This window comes from Emiliania huxleyi (genome assembly GCF_000372725.1).
Source record: "Emiliania huxleyi CCMP1516 unplaced genomic scaffold EMIHUscaffold_499, whole genome shotgun sequence".
NCBI classification, from domain to species: domain Eukaryota; phylum Haptophyta; order Isochrysidales; family Noelaerhabdaceae; genus Emiliania; species Emiliania huxleyi.
This window is the reverse complement of record NW_005198253.1, coordinates 27,872-44,403: the sequence shown is the minus strand read 5'-3', so window position 1 is coordinate 44,403 and position 16,532 is coordinate 27,872. Positions and strand designations below refer to the sequence as shown.

Sequence of the window (16,532 nt, the reverse complement as noted above, 5' to 3'; positions counted from 1 at the left end):
TGGCGCGAACGAGAGCCGCAAGCGGAAGTACCCACCTCTCGGCGAGTGCAGCAATGCGGTCGGTTCAACCACCAACGCATGCGGAGTTGTGTGGACTTTGTGCGCCCCCTGCGTTTGTGCTGCAGCAGGTGCGGTTGTCGGGTGCCCCATTGCCACCACCAGCTCCGCGTCAGTGCTGTCGGCACGCTATGCGAGACCGCCTATCAGTGCCCGCGCTGTTCTGGCCTCTTTCAAGCGGCCATTGCGTCAAGGCGCGACATAGTCTCCACCCCTGGCCGGACCTCTCCCCAACACCCGCTACTGGCAGCCATCGGCGGACCTCCCACTCATTATCTCCCACGACTGCTACAGATCATTGCCAAGGTCGTCAAGAACATCCCGGGCTTCTCCGACGAAAAGCGACGTATGCATCTGAAGCGAACAGGAATGAATTCCGACCGCACACACCTTTGCAAAGAGCCAAGTAAGTCGGCCTTTCATCGTTTTTTTTGCACGGCGGTTGTCTAAATAAGCCTAGGTAAACCCGCGTGCTGTGAATAGCACAGGCGTGGTCTGTACTCACCAGCCTACGTGTAAAAGAAGGGAAGTATCCGGGGGGTGGGGCGGAAAAAAATCTTGTCCTCGTTCACGGCCACGACGAGGGCTGCAGACCTTGACCCAGTCTCATCATCGCAGGGCCATGTCGAGTGACGCGCACGCACAGGACGCGCCCGCTGCCACCAGCCTCTACCCTCCCCGAGACAAGCAGACGCGAAAGCTGTGGGACTCGCTCTGCAAGTTCCGCAAGGCGAGTGCGCGGCCGGCGTCCGCCCGCACGCCAACGGAGCTTGCACTGCCCGCCCAGTCGAGCTACATCCGCGCGTGCATCTACAGCTACGCCGAGCGACTGGGCCTGCGCGCCACCAAGATGGAGAGCGGGGAGGGTGGCAGGCGGCAGCTGGGCGTGCTGGTCACGCTGCCACCTCCGCCTCCGCCGGCGGCCGGCGGGGCACGCGTCGCCGAGGCGGCTGGTGCCAAACGGAAACGCGACGAGGCAGCGCCCGGACCGGACGCGGCACCGGACGCGTCCTCCGCGCCCGTCGACGGCAGCGGTGCCGCCGAACAGCCAGCGCCAGCCGAGGCGCCGCCGCCGCCAGACGCGGACGCCGCGGCGCAGGCTCCTCCGCCGACGGAGCCGCGCTTCGACCGGAGGGAGAGCAGCAAGGAGCTGCGCCGCTGCGCGAGCAGGTCGGACGCCGCGGGCGCCGCCCGCGTCTTCAGCCGGATGGAGGCGGCGGGCGCGGCGCCCTCCGACGCGGACTGCTCGCTGCTCCTCCACCTCTGCGGCATCACTACTCCGCCGGACGTCGCGCTGGCGGCGCGGGTCTGGGAGGCCGCGAGGGCGGCGGGGACGCCGCTGCACGAGCCCAGCTGGTCGGGGATGATCCGCCTCATGTGCGCGCACGGCGACGTGGCGCGGGCTCAGGCGCTCCTCACCGACATGCTGCAGGGCTCCTGCGCCGACCGCGTGCGGCTCCGCTCCTTCTCGCCGCTGATCGCGGCGGCCGCGGACCGGGCGGACGCGCCGCTCGCCGCCTCGACGTGCGAGCAGATGCGCGCCGCCGGCCTCGCGCCGGGCGACGCCGAGTTCATCATGCTCGCCCGGCTGCACGCGCGCCGAGCAGACGGCGACGCGCTCGGCGAGCCGCTCCCAGACACTTCCCCAGACACTTCCCCAGACACTTCCCCAGACACTTCCCCAGACACTTCCCCAGACTCTTCCGAGCCTCCCAGACGCCTCCTAGACGCGCTCGGCGAGCTGGCCTGGCCGGACGGCGACACGTCCGCGACACGTCCGCGACACGTCCGCGACACGTCCCGCAGGCGAGCTGCTCGGCTGGATGGCGACAGAGGTGTCGAGTATGTCGGACGAGCACCTCGACGCCATGGCGCACTGCTTCGACATCGGCGCGGCCGCCACGCCCGGCGGAGAGGGCGCGGCAGCTGCAGCCGGCACGGCCGGCACGGCGGCCTCGGCCGGCGCGGCCGGAGACGCAGCGCCGCAGGACGGGCCAGACACGTCCAGGACACGTCCCTTGCCGCAGGACGGGCCAGACGCCGAGCCGGGCGGAGGAGGGGCGGGGGTCGCACCGCCGACCGCATCGGATGCCGGCGCGCGTGCGCCCAGCCGGCCGTGGGGGTGGCGGGCTGCTCTGACCGAGGTGGACGGCTCTGGCCGCTGCTCCACGTCCGGGCTCGTCCTGCAGCAGGTTGCGGTCGACGCTGACGAGCGGGCGGCGCTGTGCGAGGGCATCAAGCGGCTCGCGAGTGGCGGGCGCGACTTTGGGCGCTTCACGGAGTGGGTGCGGGAGAGGGTGCGGGAGAGGGGCCCGTGGGACTTTGTGCTCGACGCGGCAAACATCGGCTTCTTCGGCCAGGGCAAGGAGGTGAGCCGCGTGCGGCGGCAGGCGCGCGCCGCGGCAGCAGGGCCCGTCTCGGCAGGCGCCTCCGACGCGGCCTCTTCCTCCGTCTCTTCCTCCGTCGGCGAGGCGGAGCGGCGGCGCCGGGGCAGAGGTTGAGGTGCCGTCTCGCTCGAGGGCACCTCCAGACGCGTCCGAGACACGTCCACTAGGCGCAAGGCGGAGGCGCATCGCGAGGAGCTCCTCGACCTGCAGCAGGTGGACCGGCTGCTGCGCGCGATCCAGCGCATCCGGCGGGAGGGGCCTCCGCCGCGAGTGCTGCTCGTGCTGCACGAGAAGCACACGACGGGCCGGCCGGCCGGATCCGAGGAGGCGAAGCTGCTCGCCCGCTGGAGCGAGGAGGGCGTCCTCCTCGCCACTCCGCGCAAGCAAAACGACGACCTCTACTGGCTGTACGCGGCCATGGCCTCGGGCGACGGCTGCTGCGTCGTGTCCAACGACCAGATGCGGGACCACTCGTTCGGGATGTTGCGGCCGCGCTCCTTCTCGCGCTGGCGCGACCGGCACGTGGTGCGCTTCTGCTTCCGCGAGTGGCAGCAGGAGCCGACTCTCGAGTTTCCGCGAATCTTCTCGTCCATCATGCAGTTCGAGCCAGCCTCGAGCACGTGGCACATCCCGAGCCACGAGTCGAGCCGCTGGCTGTGGGCGCAGCACGGGGCGGCTTGAGCGATCGCGCACACCCGGCCGGGCCGGGGAGGGCGCCAGGAACTCCTCTCCCTCTTGGCCCATCGTCGTCTCCCTCTCTTCTCACTGGTCACTCTTGGTCCCCGACGACGCACGAGCGATGCGACTCTCCCGGCTCGCGCGCTCTCACCCTTTGTCTTTCTCCACAGTGTGGGTATTGCCTAAGCACACAGATGAAGCGAGCACTTTGAAGGAATACGCGTTGAGAGGTGGTGCTCGGCTTGCTTGAAACAACTCGTTTTTCTTGTTTGCGCATATGCGCCTTGACCCCCTTGTCACACACTAACAGACAGACATTTGCCGAGCGCTGCTGCACGCTCGCCGCAGTAGTCTCGAGACAGCGCATTAGCATGTCGACTCCTCCCCCTCCCTCGTCCTTCATCGAAGAAGTGAACATCCAGTACGAGGGTTTGCCCGCCCGAGAGTCTCGACACTGTGAGGGTGCGCATTGGACTCCAAGTCGACGGAGACGTCTGTGAGGAGCTACGTTCACCCTCGTGGCCCTGGCCATCGAGGGGTCCCGTACCATGCGGAATCGACCCTATCCAGTGCTTAAGTGCTCAAGGATCAAGGTGTCTATGGACGCCCTCCTCAGAAGCTAGCTGCCTACTGCTAGCCCTATCTCGCTGCTGCTGCGCCAACGAGAGACGGCGACACGAGGCTGCTGGCTGCTGGCAGAGCGAATCGCGATTCCGGCGGCCGCCGTCAGCCCGCCGACACCGACAAAGTGCTCGCTTTGAAGGAACTCTACGCCTCGATTTGGAGACCGAAACGAACAAACTCCACGCCCGAAAAAAAGAGCGCGACGTGTACAGCGACCACTAGCGACAGGAGAGGCGTGACTTGGACCCACACAGGGTCTGGTTCTTGTGACTTGAGCGGGGTCGGTTGTAGTATCAGTGCCGTCAGTTGAGAGATGGCAAGCAGCACGCACGTGATCGAGGCGAGCTTTTGCTGCAGCAGATTTTGCGGCGGCGGCGTTTGTAGCGCGAAGTCAGATTTTGGCTTCGCCAAGCGCCGTGTAGGTGCGCGGCGACACGGCTCATCCTTATGCTTCTTCGGCTTAGCTCGACGCTGTTTGACGGAGGCCGATAGTAGCATCACGAGACAACGAGAACACTAAGTCGTACGTACGACGGTGCAGGCAGGGCCATTCGGAGAGTGTGCCGAGGTTATCGCCGACGGAGGGAAACATTGAAATCCCCCCCCCTTCCCCCCCTTCCGGTACGGCACGAGCCACGGGCGGCACGGCGGCGGCCACGGCCGCGGCGTGCCGGGCGACGGCGGCGACGGTGGAGAAAGGAACAAGATCAAAAATACATCGCGCGCGTCGCGCGCGGACCAAAGGGCCGCTCGCCCTACCTACGAACGGCAAACGGCGGCCCACCCCTCGAGTCGAACGAAGAATGTTTTTTTCGCGCCGATGCTCACTTTTGGTTGTCCTTCTTGGGCTCGCCCTCTTGCCCTCGGCCTCCTCGCTCAGTCGGCGTGCGCCCTCCGCATCGCCCCGCTAATGACGGCCCGCAACGGTGCTGCAACCATGGCCGACGCCACCAGCTCCGCGCCCGAGCTCCTCTTCGAGTCTCCCGCCTCAACACTGGGCAAAGCGGCCTCGACGGTGGTTGTTGGGCGGCAAACTGCGCTTCTCGAGCTGTCGCCGACGCTCCTTCCTGCCGGTGTGCCCGTGGATCTCTGGAAGGCGCTTGTGGGTAAAGTCAAGCCCGGTGACGCGGGCGGCTCCGCAAGCACGATGTACACCGCTGCAGACGGCGAGGCCAAGACGCTGGTCGCCGCCGTGCTGCCCGAGCACTGCTCGCGGCACAATTCTCCGATTCGCCCGCACGCGATCACCTCGCTCGTCGCCCCCGCCGCGACCGACGCCGCCAAGGAGGGCGGCGGTGCCGCCGTCCTCCTCGTCCTCGAGGAGCCGGCGCACGCGGCCGGCGCAGCCTGCGCTGTCGCTCGCGCCTTCCCGCTCTACTCGCAGAAGAAGCTGCGCCAGCCGGCCGAGCCGCGCGGGTGCGTGCGGGTCGGCTTCGCCACCCGCTCTGCCGCCATCTCCGACGGCGCCGGGAGCGTCTACGGGCCTTGCGCGAAAGCGGCGGCGGGCGTGCGGCTGGCGGCACGGCTGGTCGACGCGCCTCCCGAGCAGCTCACGACGACGGCCTTCGTGCAGGAGGCGGGGGCGGTGGCGGCGCGGCTGCGCGAGCAGGGCCGCGAGGTGACCTCGTCCGGGCCCTCTCTGGGCGACGAGCTGAGGAGTGTATTGACTCGTTAACTGATGCGTCAACGAGGTGCTCGTCGAGGTCATCTCTGGCGACGAGCTGCGCGAGCGCGGCTACGGCGGACTGTACGGCGTCGGGAAGGCTGCGACCGAGCCGCCGGCGCTGTGCGTCCTCTCGCACGTGCCGGACGGTGCGAGCAAGAAGGTTTGCCTGGTCGGCAAGGGGATTGTGTACGACACGGGAGGGCTCGCCCTCAAGCCAAAGGAGGGCATGTGCGGCATGAAGGCCGACATGGGAGGCGCGCCGCGCCGCTGCTGCCGGGCTGAGGCGGCGCCTCCCTTGAGCCTTGCCGGAGCCCTGCTGCAGGCGCCGCCGGGCTGCTCGGCGCCTTTGAGGCGGCGGTCTCCATCGGCACCGGAGGCACGGCGCTGCACTGCGCCCTCTGCCTCGCTGAGAACGCGATTGGGCCGACGGCCTTCCGCAACGACGACGTGCTCTGCTTCTTCTCTGGCAAGACGTGCGAGATCAACAACACGGACGCCGAGGGCAGGCTCGTCCTCTCGGACGGCGTCGCGCACGTCACCGCCTCGCCCAGCCTGCTGCCGGGCGGAGGCTCGCCCGACCTCGTCGTCGACATGGCGACGCTCACCGGTGCGCAGATGGTCGCGACGGGGAAGCACTTCGCCGCCGTCTTCACGAACGACGAGGAGACCGAGCGCGCCGCCGTCGCGGCGGGGAGGCGCACCGGCGACCTCGTCCACCCGGCACCGCCCTCCCCCTCAAGAGCGGAGCAAGGCCAGCCGGTGAAGCGCGCCTCACGCCCTCGCGTGTGCAAGCAGGTTCCTTACGCGCCGGAGTTCCACCGCGCTGAGTTCGCCTCCAAGGTCGCGGACTGCAAGAATTCGGTCAAGGACCGGGGCAACGCGCAGGTCTCGTGCGCTGGCAACTTCATCGGGGAGAACTTGCACCCCGACTTTGAAGGCGCGTGGCTCCACATCGACTGCGCGGGGCCGGCCTTCCACGCCGACCGCGCCACCGGCTACGGCGTCGCGCTCGTGCTCGGGCTGCTCGAGGTCGAGGGCTTCGCGCCGTAGATCGGGCCGAAGATGGAGAGAGACGCCGCAGACCGTGAACCCGCGCGCGCGACAGGCGCAGTGGACGAATGAGGGCACGACGCGCGCGCGTCTCTCTCTCACCACGCGACGATGCCACACACGACACACCACAGCACACACACACCGTGTCGCGCTGACGATTGGGGGTCGCATGTGCGCAGCCTCTCGGGGCAACGAGCGCGCTCACGAGTATTCTTACGCCCCGCGGTGGGCAAATTAGCGGAGGCGCGCTTGTAATTTACAAACACAAAACCAGGCTGCTACCAGGGGCCGCGAAAAAAAGGTGCTCATATGGACGGATATTACGTGATATTTCACGTCACCACCGCCGCTGTGAGACGCTTGACCGCCCTCTCCGCGCGCACCGCTGCAATCTCTGCCTCGGAGCGGCTGCCCTTCCCTTTGACTCTCCTCGGGCGACCTCGCCCAGCCACCTCACTCTCGCCACCGCCACCGCCACCGCCACTGGCTCTCCTCCACGCCGCCACCTCGCCGTCCTCTCCGCGGTAGATCAGGTCGGCCTCCAGCGCACGCGCCGCCGCCTCCTCCAGTGCCTCCTCGCCGGCGTCACAGAGCGGAGCAGGCGGAGGCGCGACGAGCATGACGGTATCGCCGGTGGAAGGGTGCGGGAACTCGAGCCGCCACGCGTGCAGCAGGTAGCCAGTATCCCGCGGCAGCGGCGGGCGCGGCACCGCACCGCCGCGCGACCCACCCACACACTCCTCCTCCCTCCCCTCGCCTCCTCCTCTGCCTCCTCCTCCGCCTCCTCCGCCTCCGCCTCCCCCTCCCCGCGGCAGCCCGCCGCGACAGTAGAGCGGGTCCCCAACCAGCGGGTGGCCTGCGTACGCGGTGTGGATTCGGATCTGGTGCGGCCGGCCAGTCGGTATCCGCACCTCAACGAGCGTCGCGCCAGCGCCGCCCGCCGCAGACGCATCGCGCCGCACGACGCGGAGGTGCGAGCGCGCCGCCTTGCACCCGGCGCCGCCCTCTGGCCGGGCCGCGCAAACCTCGCCGCACGATCCGCCAAAGGCGGCCGCGTGCGGCACCGGCCCGATCGGGCAGTCGATGTCGAGCGTCTCGCCCGCGACCAGGCCCTGCACGAGAGCGCGGTACGTCTTCGACACGCGTCGCTCCTGCAGGGCGACGGAGAGGGCGCGCCGCCCGAGAGCAGACGCCGCGCAGAGTAGCAGGCCCGAGGTGCCGACGCCGAGCCGGTGGACGGGGCTTGGGACTGGCTCGCCGCCGCACCGCAGCAGAGAGAGCACCGTGCTGTCGTGGTAGAGCTCCGACGGCAGCGTGGGAAGGCCGCTCGGCTTGCAGAGCACCACGGCGTGCTCGTCTGCGAAGAGCGTCCAAAGCCACCGTGGCGCCGCCGGCTCGCGCCAAGGAGGTCGGTGGTACTCGAGCCGCTGGCCCTCGCGGAGCAGGCAGTCGGCCGTGGCAGGCGTGCCGTTGAGCCGAAGGCGGCCGGCTCTGCAGTGGGACGTCCACGCCTCGCGAGTCGAGTGGGCGTAGCGGTCGACGAGGAAGTCGAGCAAAGGCTGGCCAGCGGCCGAAGCAGGGACAGTCTCAGGGTAGGTGTTGCCCTCGTTGAGGCGGGACGAGGCGGCGAGAGCGGCGTCACAGAGCAAGGTCCCGCCCGAGCTGCAGCGCCCGCTCTCCTTCGAGATCATGATGATGGGAGCGAGGTGTGCCGCGCCGCGGTGTGGTGCCGCCGCCGCCGCCACCGCTGCAGCGGCCACGCTGTTCGTCCAGCGGTGGTCGCCGCTACCGCTGCCTGCGGCCACGCTGTTGCGGGTGAGTTTTCTTTTTTGGCCATACCGCCATAAAAACGGTATGGCGATGGAGTGCTCTCTACTGCCGCGGCGCCCCTGTCGGTTCGGAGGCGCCCGGCGGCCGCGCGCTTGGTGCCGACGTCGACCGGCTGCTCTCGCGGCGCCGAGGCGTGCCGCTTCGGTCACGTCTCGCGCGCTGCGAGGTGTCTTTTGGCATGTGAGCGCTGGCTAGAGACGCGTTGGCCGGCGCCGCGAACGGTTTCTTTTTTATTGGGCTGGTGGGGGTCCGGAAGGTGAGGAGTCCTCAAAGAGGAGGGTCAGGTGCGGTGCGTGCGAAGGGAGCGGATCCGCCAGTGAATTGTGTACACGCCAGGATCGTGATCTGACTAATCTGCTCAGAGAGACTCGTTAGGCCGCGACAGTGTACAAGAGAGAGACTACAGGGCAGAAAAAAACTGCCTGCGTGGTACTCAACAGTTATCGGATTGTCCTGGTGAGGCTCAGCGTCGTCGCCACCGCGCCGTACGAGAGCGCCAGCCCGGCGGCGCACTCGCCAACGGAGGCTGGCGCCGAGCGCTCGTCGAGGCGCAGCCAGCGGGAGCCGCTTGCTGCGCAGAGCACAACGTGCGCTATCGGGCCCGCCAGCAGCAGGGCCCTCGCCTGAGGGCCGCCCGTGGGCTCGCCACAGACGAACAGCACGTAGTAGTATCCGACGTGGCGGAGGGTGTGGTGGATCACCGTGCCGGCGACGTGCGTGGTGCCAAACAGCTGCCTGTGCCTCACGTCAAGCGCCGCGAGCAGGGCGAGAGCCGCGCTCATCGCCCAGAGGAATCGACGTTCGCCCAGAGGAAGCGCCACCAGACCGAGCACCGCCCACCCGTCCGAGAAGGCTGTGAGCATCACGGCCAGCGCGAGCGCGACGTCCACCTTCTGCACCGTCCCTCCGGGCTTGTAGTCGCTCCAGTGAGCCAGAGAGGCGACGTGGCTGAGGAGGGAAGCCCACGGCGAAGCCAGCACGATCCCACGTGGATGCCAGCTCAGCGCCGCAGGAAAGAGAACCAAGAGCGCCGGCACAACCATCCACACCGAGTGCAGGAAGAACTGCCACTGCTCCGAGCGCGTGTGCCCCGCAAAGGTGCTTGGCACGCTGAGCAATTCCACCATATTCAGACTGTCTGGGAATACCTGGGCTGTGCGCGCGGTATTGATTTGCTTTTCGCCCTCGCCCAGGTCGTCGCCGCTCGCGTCTGCGATCGACTGCGAGAAGCGAACGGAAGAAGAGCTGAAGAAAAATCGCGCGCTCCGCTTGCCAACAACATACTTAGAAGAGAACGACGCGACAGAGGAGGAAGTGACAAGGGAGAGACCGACGAGAGTGGGACGGCCGCGAGGTGGCATGAAGGTTGCAGCGAGAAGCGGCGAGAGACTGCGAAAAGAGATACGAAGAGGCAGACTCCCCAGGGTGGGCGACGGCTAGCGCACCACACTCCTCTCCTTAAAATCCCTGTGTGGTGGCGGCGTGCCGTTCTCCCATCCCTCCCTTGGGTTGTGTGTTTTCTTTCTTTCTTTCTTTAACATACCTAGCTTGGGATGTCCGTCTACCCCACTGGTGTGCAGCCGGGCTCGTGCGTCGGACAGCTGTCAGGCTGTCGGACCAACATCTGACAGCTATCACATGGTTGTGTGACCGTGAGACTGCTGGGGCAGCGTCTTCCTCCCCATCCATCCATCCACCTCTCTCTTCTCTCTTTGTGACCTGTATGAACGAGCCGCAGGCGCAGCTCTCAAGGCGGAGCTCTGGCTCGCTCCAGATCGCAGATGGGGCTCGCGCCTCGCGTTGCCCCTAGGTTGCCCCGTGGAGCACTTCGAGTTCGGCTGGCCCCTGCCTGCCCGCACCTTCTGTGCGTGCCGCGGGGACAGAGCAGAGAGGACCGCGAACTGGGTCGGCACCAACGCCTCCTCATTTCTTTTGCGCAAGAGCGGCAGCGGCAGAGACCAGGGCGCCAGAGAAGAGCGGGCGCCGCCAGCCAGGTACCAGCTCAGCGCCTTGCCGTGCGGCGCCTCGCTGCTCTCTCCTGCTCGCCGCCTCGAAGCGTCTCGCTGCGCAGCGCCCCGCGTCGCTCCGTTCGGCCTCCGACCCGGCCCGCGCCCGCCGCTCCCCGCGCCGCAGGCGCTGCACATCATGAATGCTCAGGTCATACAGCTCGAGGATGGCTGGAACAAGCTGAAGACGGGCGGCGTGCTCAAGATCGAGGAGATTCTCGAGGATGCGTCGGGCGGCGTGTACAAGCACCGGATAAGCACCGACGAGTACTCGCAGCTGTACACGTGCGCGCTCCCGCCTCTGCGCCCTGCGCCGCCTCAGCAGCGCGCGGCGCGGTTCGCGCGCTCGAGCTTCGCCCCGGCCTCGGCTGTGCGCAGGACGGTCTACACCATGTGCACGCAGAAGCCGCCAAACAACTGGAGCGAGCCGCTGTACAACAACTATTGCGAGGCTGTCATCGACTACTTGACTGCGCGCATCCTGCCGCGCATCAAGGAGAAGCATGACGAGGCGATGCTGCGGGTGCGACGCCGCGCACCCCGCCGGCCCTCGCTTCCCGTGACGCGCATTCGCGCGCGCCGCTCTCTCGCTGCGTCGCGCCGAGCGCTTGTGCCGCGGGTTGCGCAGGAGCTGGTGCGGCGCTGGGAGAACCACAAGACGATCATCCGCTTCCTCTCGCACGTCTTCAAGTACTTGGTGCGCGCCCCACCGCTCCCTTCGCCGCCGCGCTCGCCCCGTGCGGCGGCGGCGCACGGGCCGAGCCGCGCGCCCTCCGCCGCGCGCGCAGGACCGCTTCTACGTGAAGCGGCTGTCGCTGCCTGAGCTGGCAGAGGTAGGGTCGCAAAAGTTCCTCGAGATCGTCTTCAACGCGGTGAAGCGAGAGGTGCGGACGGCGATCCTGGAGCTGGTGCGGCGCGAGCGCGAGTGCGAGCAGGTGGACAAGCAGCTCATCAAGTCGGTCATCGACATCTTCGTCGAGATGGGCGGCTCGCGCGCCTCGCTCGAGACGTACGCGACCGACTTTGAGGAGATGCTCCTCTCGACGACCGCGGACTACTACTCGCGCGAGTCGGCAAAGTGGGCGGGGAACGACTCCTTTCCGGAGTACATGCGCAAGGCCGAGGACCGGCTCAAGCAGGAGCAGGACCGCGTGGCCAACTACCTGCACTCCTCGACCGAGGAGAAGCTGCTCAAGGTGTGGCCAGACCGCGCCACCAGACACGCCCGCACCCATCGCACGTCCCCCGCGGGCGGGAGCCCCCTCCTCGGACCGCGGTCGCCCCTCCCCGCGCCGTCCGTGCGCCGCGCGCCGCGCGCCGCGCGCCACCGCCGCCCCGCCCGCCCGCTCCAGGTGTGCGAGGAGCAGCTGCTGCAGAACCCGGAGCAGCAGCTGCTCGAGAAGGAGCACTCCGGCTGCGAGAAGCTGCTGCTCGACAACAAGACGGAGGACCTGTCGCGGATGTTCCGCCTCTTCTCGCGCATCCCCACCGGGCTGCCGCCGATCGCAAACATCGTGCGCAAGCACATCACCGACGTGGGCCTCGCGCTCGTCAAGAAGCAGTCGGTCAACGCCGAGGGCGACCTGATGCCGTACGTGCAGGAGCTGCTCGACATCCACGACAAGTACACCGAGCTGGTGGGGTCGGGGCCCGAGAAGGGGTGCTTCCAGGGGCACAACATCTTCCACAAGGCGATGAAGGAGGCCTTCGAGGTCTTCGTCAACAAGGACATCGGCAAGAGCGCCACCGCAGAGCTGCTCTCCAACTTTTGCGACAACCTGCTCAAAAAGTCGGGCGAGCGGCTCTCGGACGAGGCGCTCGAGGACAAGCTGGAGAAGGTGGTGCGGCTCTTTGGCTACCTGTCCGACAAGGACATCTTCGCCGAGTTCTACAAGAAGCAGCTCGCGAAGCGGCTGCTGCTGGCGCGCTCGTCGAGCGACGACGCGGAGCGCTCGATGATCGCCAAGCTCAAGCTGCGGTGCGGCGCGCAGTTCACCTCGAAGCTGGAGGGCATGGTGACCGACATGAACCTGTCGCAGGACATCCAGTCCGCCTTCGCCGAGCACGTCAAGGACAAGGAGCTCGAGCTCGACACCGACCTGACGGTGCAGGTGCTCACCACCGGCTTCTGGCCCACGTACAAGTCGGACGAGCTCAACCTGCCAAAGGAGATGCTGCAGTGCATCGAGACCTTCAAGGCCTTTTACGACTTGCGCACCTCGCACCGCCGGCTGCGGTGGGTGCACTCGCTGGGCTCGGCGACCGTGGTGGGCAAGTTCACGCCCTCGGGGAAGAGCAAGGAGCACGACCTGCTCGTCTCCACCTACCAGGCCTGCATCCTGCTGCTCTTCAACGAGGCGGACTCGATGACCTTCTCCGACATCCAGGGCCACCTCAACCTGCCCGCGGAGGAGCTCAAGCGCTACGTGCTCTCGCTCTGCGTCGGCAAGTACAAGATCCTGACCAAGGATCCGGCCGGCAAGGAGGTCGCGCCGACCGACAAAATCACCTACAACGCTGCCTTCTCTGACCGCGCGCGGCGGATCAAGGTGCCGATGATCGCCGCCAAGATCACGCAGGAGGAGAAGGACGCGACGCGAGCCACCGTGGACGAGGACCGCAAGCATGCCATCGAGGCGGCGATTGTGCGCATCATGAAGACGCGCAAGGTGCTCCACCACCCTTTCCGCCCGCCCCTCGCGCCGCCGCCGTGCCCACCCCCCCTCTCGCCGCCGCCCGCCGCAGTCGCTCGACCACCAGAAGCTCGTGCTCGAGGCTTCGACCCAGCTGATGCGCCACTTCAAGCCCGACCCGAAGCAGATCAAGTGCGCCGCCCCCTCCGCGCGGCCCGCCCGCCGTCGCGCCGCCCGCCCCGAGCGCCGCGCCTCCTCGCCCCCGCAGGAAGCGCATCGAGGACCTCATCCACCGCGAGTACCTGGAGCGCGATCCCTCCAACCCCAATCTGTACAAGTACCTGGCCTGAGGGGAGGGGAGGGGGCTCGATCTACCGCTCCCCGCTCACGCCCCCTCCGCGCCTGCTCGCCCGCCGCGCCCTCCGCGCCCAGACGAGGCGAACGAGCCGCGGGCGCGGGGGAGGCGGTGGGCCGCGGAGAGGAACGTGACTCTTGTGTTCGTATGTGTCAACGCGCGCCGCTCTAGTTATGTACAGGGTGCGGCCATGTCAAAAAACCAGGCGACCGGTTTCGCGGGGAAAGCAGCTGTCAATCACACAAGACCACACGTGCTCTTTCTTCGCGCCGCTATACGCGTGTCTCTCACTCTCGTCTCTCTGCTGCGCTCGCGCGCCGCGCGCTCTCACAGGTCTAGGTCTCTCCTAGGTGTACCGTACGCCGCACATACCCCCCGCGCCCTGGTGCGCGGCGCGGCGGCCTCCCCAACGCACCGCGCTCCTCCTCTACGCGCCCCACAGCTCGCACAGCTCGCGTAGAGGAGGAGCGGCACTCGCCCTCCATGTCTTAATCCACCTTGACAGCGCCGTAAATCTGGAGCACAAACCACCACGAGGCGACGAAGCCGATGGTGCCCGTGGTGACCCCAAAGAGGAGCGAGCAGATGAACATGTACGAAAAGTAGAGCATCGTCGAGACGAAGCCCATGATTTCGAGCGTCGACGAGAAGTAGACAAACGAGTAGCCGAAGAGGAAGAGGCCGGCGGAGCCCGTGTTGAGGAAGGAGCGCCACTGCCAGAGGTAGTTTTCGTTGCAGAGCTGGAAGTAGCAGAGCACGATGGCCATCTCGGCACAGGTGATGATGAGGATGAGCAGCACGAGCGCCAGGAAGCCAAACACGTAGTAGAAGCGCTGCAGCCAGATGGAGGACATGATGAAGTAGAGCTCGATGAAGACGGCGCCAAACGGCAGGATGCCGCCGATGAGCATCGTGAAGAGGGGGTGGAGGTACCAGGCCTGGGAGGGGATGACGCGCGGGACCATGTTGGTCTTGACGGGCGGGTCCTTGAGCGTGCCGCGGTAGCCGAGCCAGACGCCCACCCAGACGAGAGGGAAGGAGATGAGGAACCTGCGCGTGCGGCCGCCGGGCGGGGTCGGGGCGAGGGCGGGGGCGGGGCGGGCGGCGAGGGCGAAGAAGGCGGCGGCGGGGCGTGCGGCGCCATATGCACAGCACGGCAAACATGGTTCCGAAGGGGACGGCGCCGGAGGAGTGCTGTCCCCAGATGAAGAAGTTGAGGACGAACATGACTCCGAGCACGATGCCGGGGAAGAGGAAGGCGGTGAGCAGCGTGAGCGACTTCCACTGCGCGCCCTTGAAAGCCTTGTAGGCGAGGGCGGCGCAGTAGCCGGCGGCGACGCCCATCAGGGCGAAGAGCAGCAGCGAGACGGTCAGCATCGATCCGCGGTTCGCGGGCGAGAGGAAGCCGAGCATCGCGCACGCGATCGAGATGAAGGACATGCAGAGCACCTGCATGCCCGTCCCGATCGTGGTCGCGAGCCAGGCGGCGAGCGGCGGCGGGCGGAGGACGTCGGCGTGCACGAGCTTCCAGCCCGACTCCTCGAGCAGCTCCTCCTTCTCCTCCACCGAGTTGTACTCCGCCAGGTCCCGCCGCAGCGTCCGCACCATAATCATCGCGACGATGCCCGACAGCAGCAGCACTATCACGAGCGAGTTCAGGATGGAGAACCAGTGGACCTGGTCGTCGCCCATGTAGAGGTAGAGGTCCCAGCGGCTCGCCCACGCGATCGGCGAGTGCTCCCACACCACGTCGTACGTGTACACGATCTCGTTCGACCACGCGAGCATCGGAGCGAGGTCGGGACGGAGCGGCACCGACGTCAGCTTTGGCGACTTTTCGTCCCACTGGCCTTCGTAGGTGTGCTTGACCTGCGGGAGGGAGGGTCGCTCGCTCGGCGGCGGCGCGCGCCTCCCCGCAGCCTCCCCCTCGCGCGGTGCGCACCGAGTACGCCTCGACCTCGAACCCCACGATCCTGCTGCCCGGAAAGGTGTCCGAGCGGTGGTACTTGACGATGAAGCGGAGATGGTTGTTGACGTAAGGCTTGGTGGGCTCGGTGCCGGGGATGTCCTTGGAGCCGAGGAAGCCGAGCCGGAAGCCACGGTCGTACATGTCCTTCTTCGTCCCGTCCGCCATCTCGGCGATCATCTTCGTCGCCGCCGGCAGGTTGTCCATGATCAGGTGGACGCGGTAGTCCTGCCGCACGCGCTGCGAGAGGGTGATCTTCTGCGCCTTGGTGAGCTCGACGCGGCAGGCGATCCGGAACTCGGAGCGGCCCATGAAGACCTCGTACGGCGAATTCTGGATCACGGCGCCGTGCAGCACCTCGCCCAGGTTCTCTGCCTGCTTGACTAGGTTGTCGGGCCGGCAGAAGGGGAGGGAGTAGTAGTCGAAGGGTAGGTGGGTGCGCGGGCTCGATAGCTTGTGCACGCGGATCTCAACCTTGTCCGAGTCCATGTAGTCGCGCGGCGCCACCCCAGGCAGGTAGAAGGCTTGCGCCGATGCGATCAGCGCCAGAGCGCGCTGAGGGCCGGCGGCGCAGGGGCACGTGAGCATTGCCGACGCGCCGTGTGAGAACGGATGGCAGGCTGCGGCGGCGGCCGGCGCGCGGGGGACAGGGGCGGTGGCGCACCGCGGCCAATCGAGGCATCGTTCGTGCGAGAGAGAGAGTGCAGCGCGACGATGTTTGCCTCTCCCGGCGCCGCCCGCTGTTCTTCTGCTGGCGTGGAGGTCGCTGCGTTCACGGCTCTTGCGTCCTCCCTCTCTCCGACTCCCACGCCCCTCTCTCTCCACCCCTGGCCTCTACCTCTCTGACTCCGCCCTGTCCCTTATTCCTCCTGCTCCTCCCCCTCCCTCTCCCTCCCTCTGCCTCTCCCTGTCTCGCCTCCCTCTTGCCGCGCGAGGAAGAAACCCGTTCCGCTCCTCCCTCTCCCTCTCTCTCCCTCCGCGGCTCGCTCCACGCTCGCGCCCTGCGCGTGTGCGGGCGGAACCCTAGGTCTCTCACGACTCCGTGAACATCTACCGCTACACGAACAACGACAGGGTCCAGTGTGGCGATTTTTAGCAATACCAATGTTTTGTTGCCAGTGTGCGAAAGGAAGGAAGGACTGTCGGTCTTGGTGTGTGTGTGTGTGTGTGCGTCAGAGACCCCACTGGTGTGCAGCCGGGCTCGTGCGTCGGACAGCTGTCAGGCTGTCGCACCAACATCTGACAGCTATCACATGGTTGTGTCAAACTGGTGTGAC

At 67.2% G+C, this 16,532-nt stretch overlaps 7 protein-coding genes across 7 annotated transcripts; 4 read left to right on the top strand and 3 right to left on the bottom strand.

Annotated features, from left to right (window-relative positions):
• Positions 1-646: 646 nt before the first annotated feature.
• EMIHUDRAFT_445708 (hypothetical protein) lies at positions 647-1,949 on the top strand (the record flags this gene model as incomplete). The annotated part of the gene is made up of 1 exon (XM_005767373.1): positions 647-1,949. A coding segment is annotated over exon 1 (1,269 nt), but the record flags the coding sequence as incomplete, so codon positions are not given.
• Positions 1,950-2,037: 88 nt separating this feature from the next.
• EMIHUDRAFT_445707 (hypothetical protein) lies at positions 2,038-3,354 on the top strand. Its single transcript, XM_005767372.1, has 3 exons — positions 2,038-2,057; positions 2,078-2,539; positions 2,612-3,354. The coding sequence occupies exon 3, from the start codon at positions 2,862-2,864 to the stop codon at positions 3,123-3,125; it is 264 nt and encodes an 87-aa protein (XP_005767429.1). The 5' UTR covers positions 2,038-2,057; positions 2,078-2,539; positions 2,612-2,861; the 3' UTR covers positions 3,126-3,354.
• A 1,329-nt stretch (positions 3,355-4,683) lies between these two features.
• EMIHUDRAFT_246253 (hypothetical protein) lies at positions 4,684-6,462 on the top strand (the record flags this gene model as incomplete). Its single annotated transcript, XM_005767371.1, has 3 exons — positions 4,684-5,364; positions 5,438-5,640; positions 5,724-6,462. 3 exons carry the CDS (start codon positions 4,684-4,686, stop codon positions 6,460-6,462), a joined length of 1,623 nt encoding a protein of 540 aa, XP_005767428.1.
• An 803-nt stretch (positions 6,463-7,265) lies between these two features.
• EMIHUDRAFT_43988 (hypothetical protein) lies at positions 7,266-8,078 on the bottom strand (the record flags this gene model as incomplete). The annotated part of the gene is made up of 1 exon (XM_005767370.1): positions 7,266-8,078. A coding segment is annotated over one exon (813 nt), but the record flags the coding sequence as incomplete, so codon positions are not given.
• A 657-nt stretch (positions 8,079-8,735) lies between these two features.
• EMIHUDRAFT_246251 (hypothetical protein) lies at positions 8,736-9,422 on the bottom strand (the record flags this gene model as incomplete). The annotated part of the gene is made up of 1 exon (XM_005767369.1): positions 8,736-9,422. The coding sequence occupies one exon, from the start codon at positions 9,420-9,422 to the stop codon at positions 8,736-8,738; it is 687 nt and encodes a 228-aa protein (XP_005767426.1).
• Positions 9,423-10,251: 829 nt separating this feature from the next.
• Positions 10,252-13,503, top strand: EMIHUDRAFT_445703 (hypothetical protein). Its single transcript, XM_005767368.1, has 7 exons — positions 10,252-10,289; positions 10,429-10,824; positions 10,930-10,998; positions 11,090-11,497; positions 11,654-12,970; positions 13,047-13,126; positions 13,203-13,503. Exons 2-7 carry the CDS (start codon positions 10,441-10,443, stop codon positions 13,282-13,284), a joined length of 2,340 nt encoding a protein of 779 aa, XP_005767425.1. The 5' UTR covers positions 10,252-10,289; positions 10,429-10,440; the 3' UTR covers positions 13,285-13,503.
• Positions 13,488-15,985, bottom strand: EMIHUDRAFT_431070 (hypothetical protein). Its single transcript, XM_005767367.1, has 4 exons — positions 15,920-15,985; positions 15,232-15,810; positions 14,440-15,158; positions 13,488-14,339 (listed from the first exon to the last, which is right to left on the bottom strand). Exons 1-4 carry the CDS (start codon positions 15,935-15,937, stop codon positions 13,778-13,780), a joined length of 1,878 nt encoding a protein of 625 aa, XP_005767424.1. The 5' UTR covers positions 15,938-15,985; the 3' UTR covers positions 13,488-13,777.
• Positions 15,986-16,532: the final 547 nt, after the last annotated feature.

What these genes read in the sequence shown, in the direction of transcription:
- EMIHUDRAFT_445707 (XM_005767372.1), top strand. Translation starts at nt 2,862, where the DNA reads ATGGCCTCGGGCGACGGCTGCTGCGTCGTGTCCAACGACCAGATGCGG.
- EMIHUDRAFT_445703 (XM_005767368.1), top strand. Translation starts at nt 10,441, where the DNA reads ATGAATGCTCAGGTCATACAGCTCGAGGATGGCTGGAACAAGCTGAAG. An exon ending in CCGAGGAGAAGCTGCTCAAG is followed by an intron (nt 11,498 to 11,653) that starts GTGTGGCCAGAC and finishes CGCCCGCTCCAG; the next exon opens with GTGTGCGAGGAGCAGCTGCT. An exon ending in GCATCATGAAGACGCGCAAG is followed by an intron (nt 12,971 to 13,046) that starts GTGCTCCACCAC and finishes CGCCCGCCGCAG; the next exon opens with TCGCTCGACCACCAGAAGCT.
- EMIHUDRAFT_431070 (XM_005767367.1), bottom strand. An exon ending in TCGAGGTCGAGGCGTACTCG is followed by an intron (nt 15,159 to 15,231) that starts GTGCGCACCGCG and finishes TCCCTCCCGCAG; the next exon opens with GTCAAGCACACCTACGAAGG. An exon ending in GGAACCATGTTTGCCGTGCT is followed by an intron (nt 14,340 to 14,439) that starts GTGCATATGGCG and finishes CCGCACGCGCAG; the next exon opens with GTTCCTCATCTCCTTCCCTC.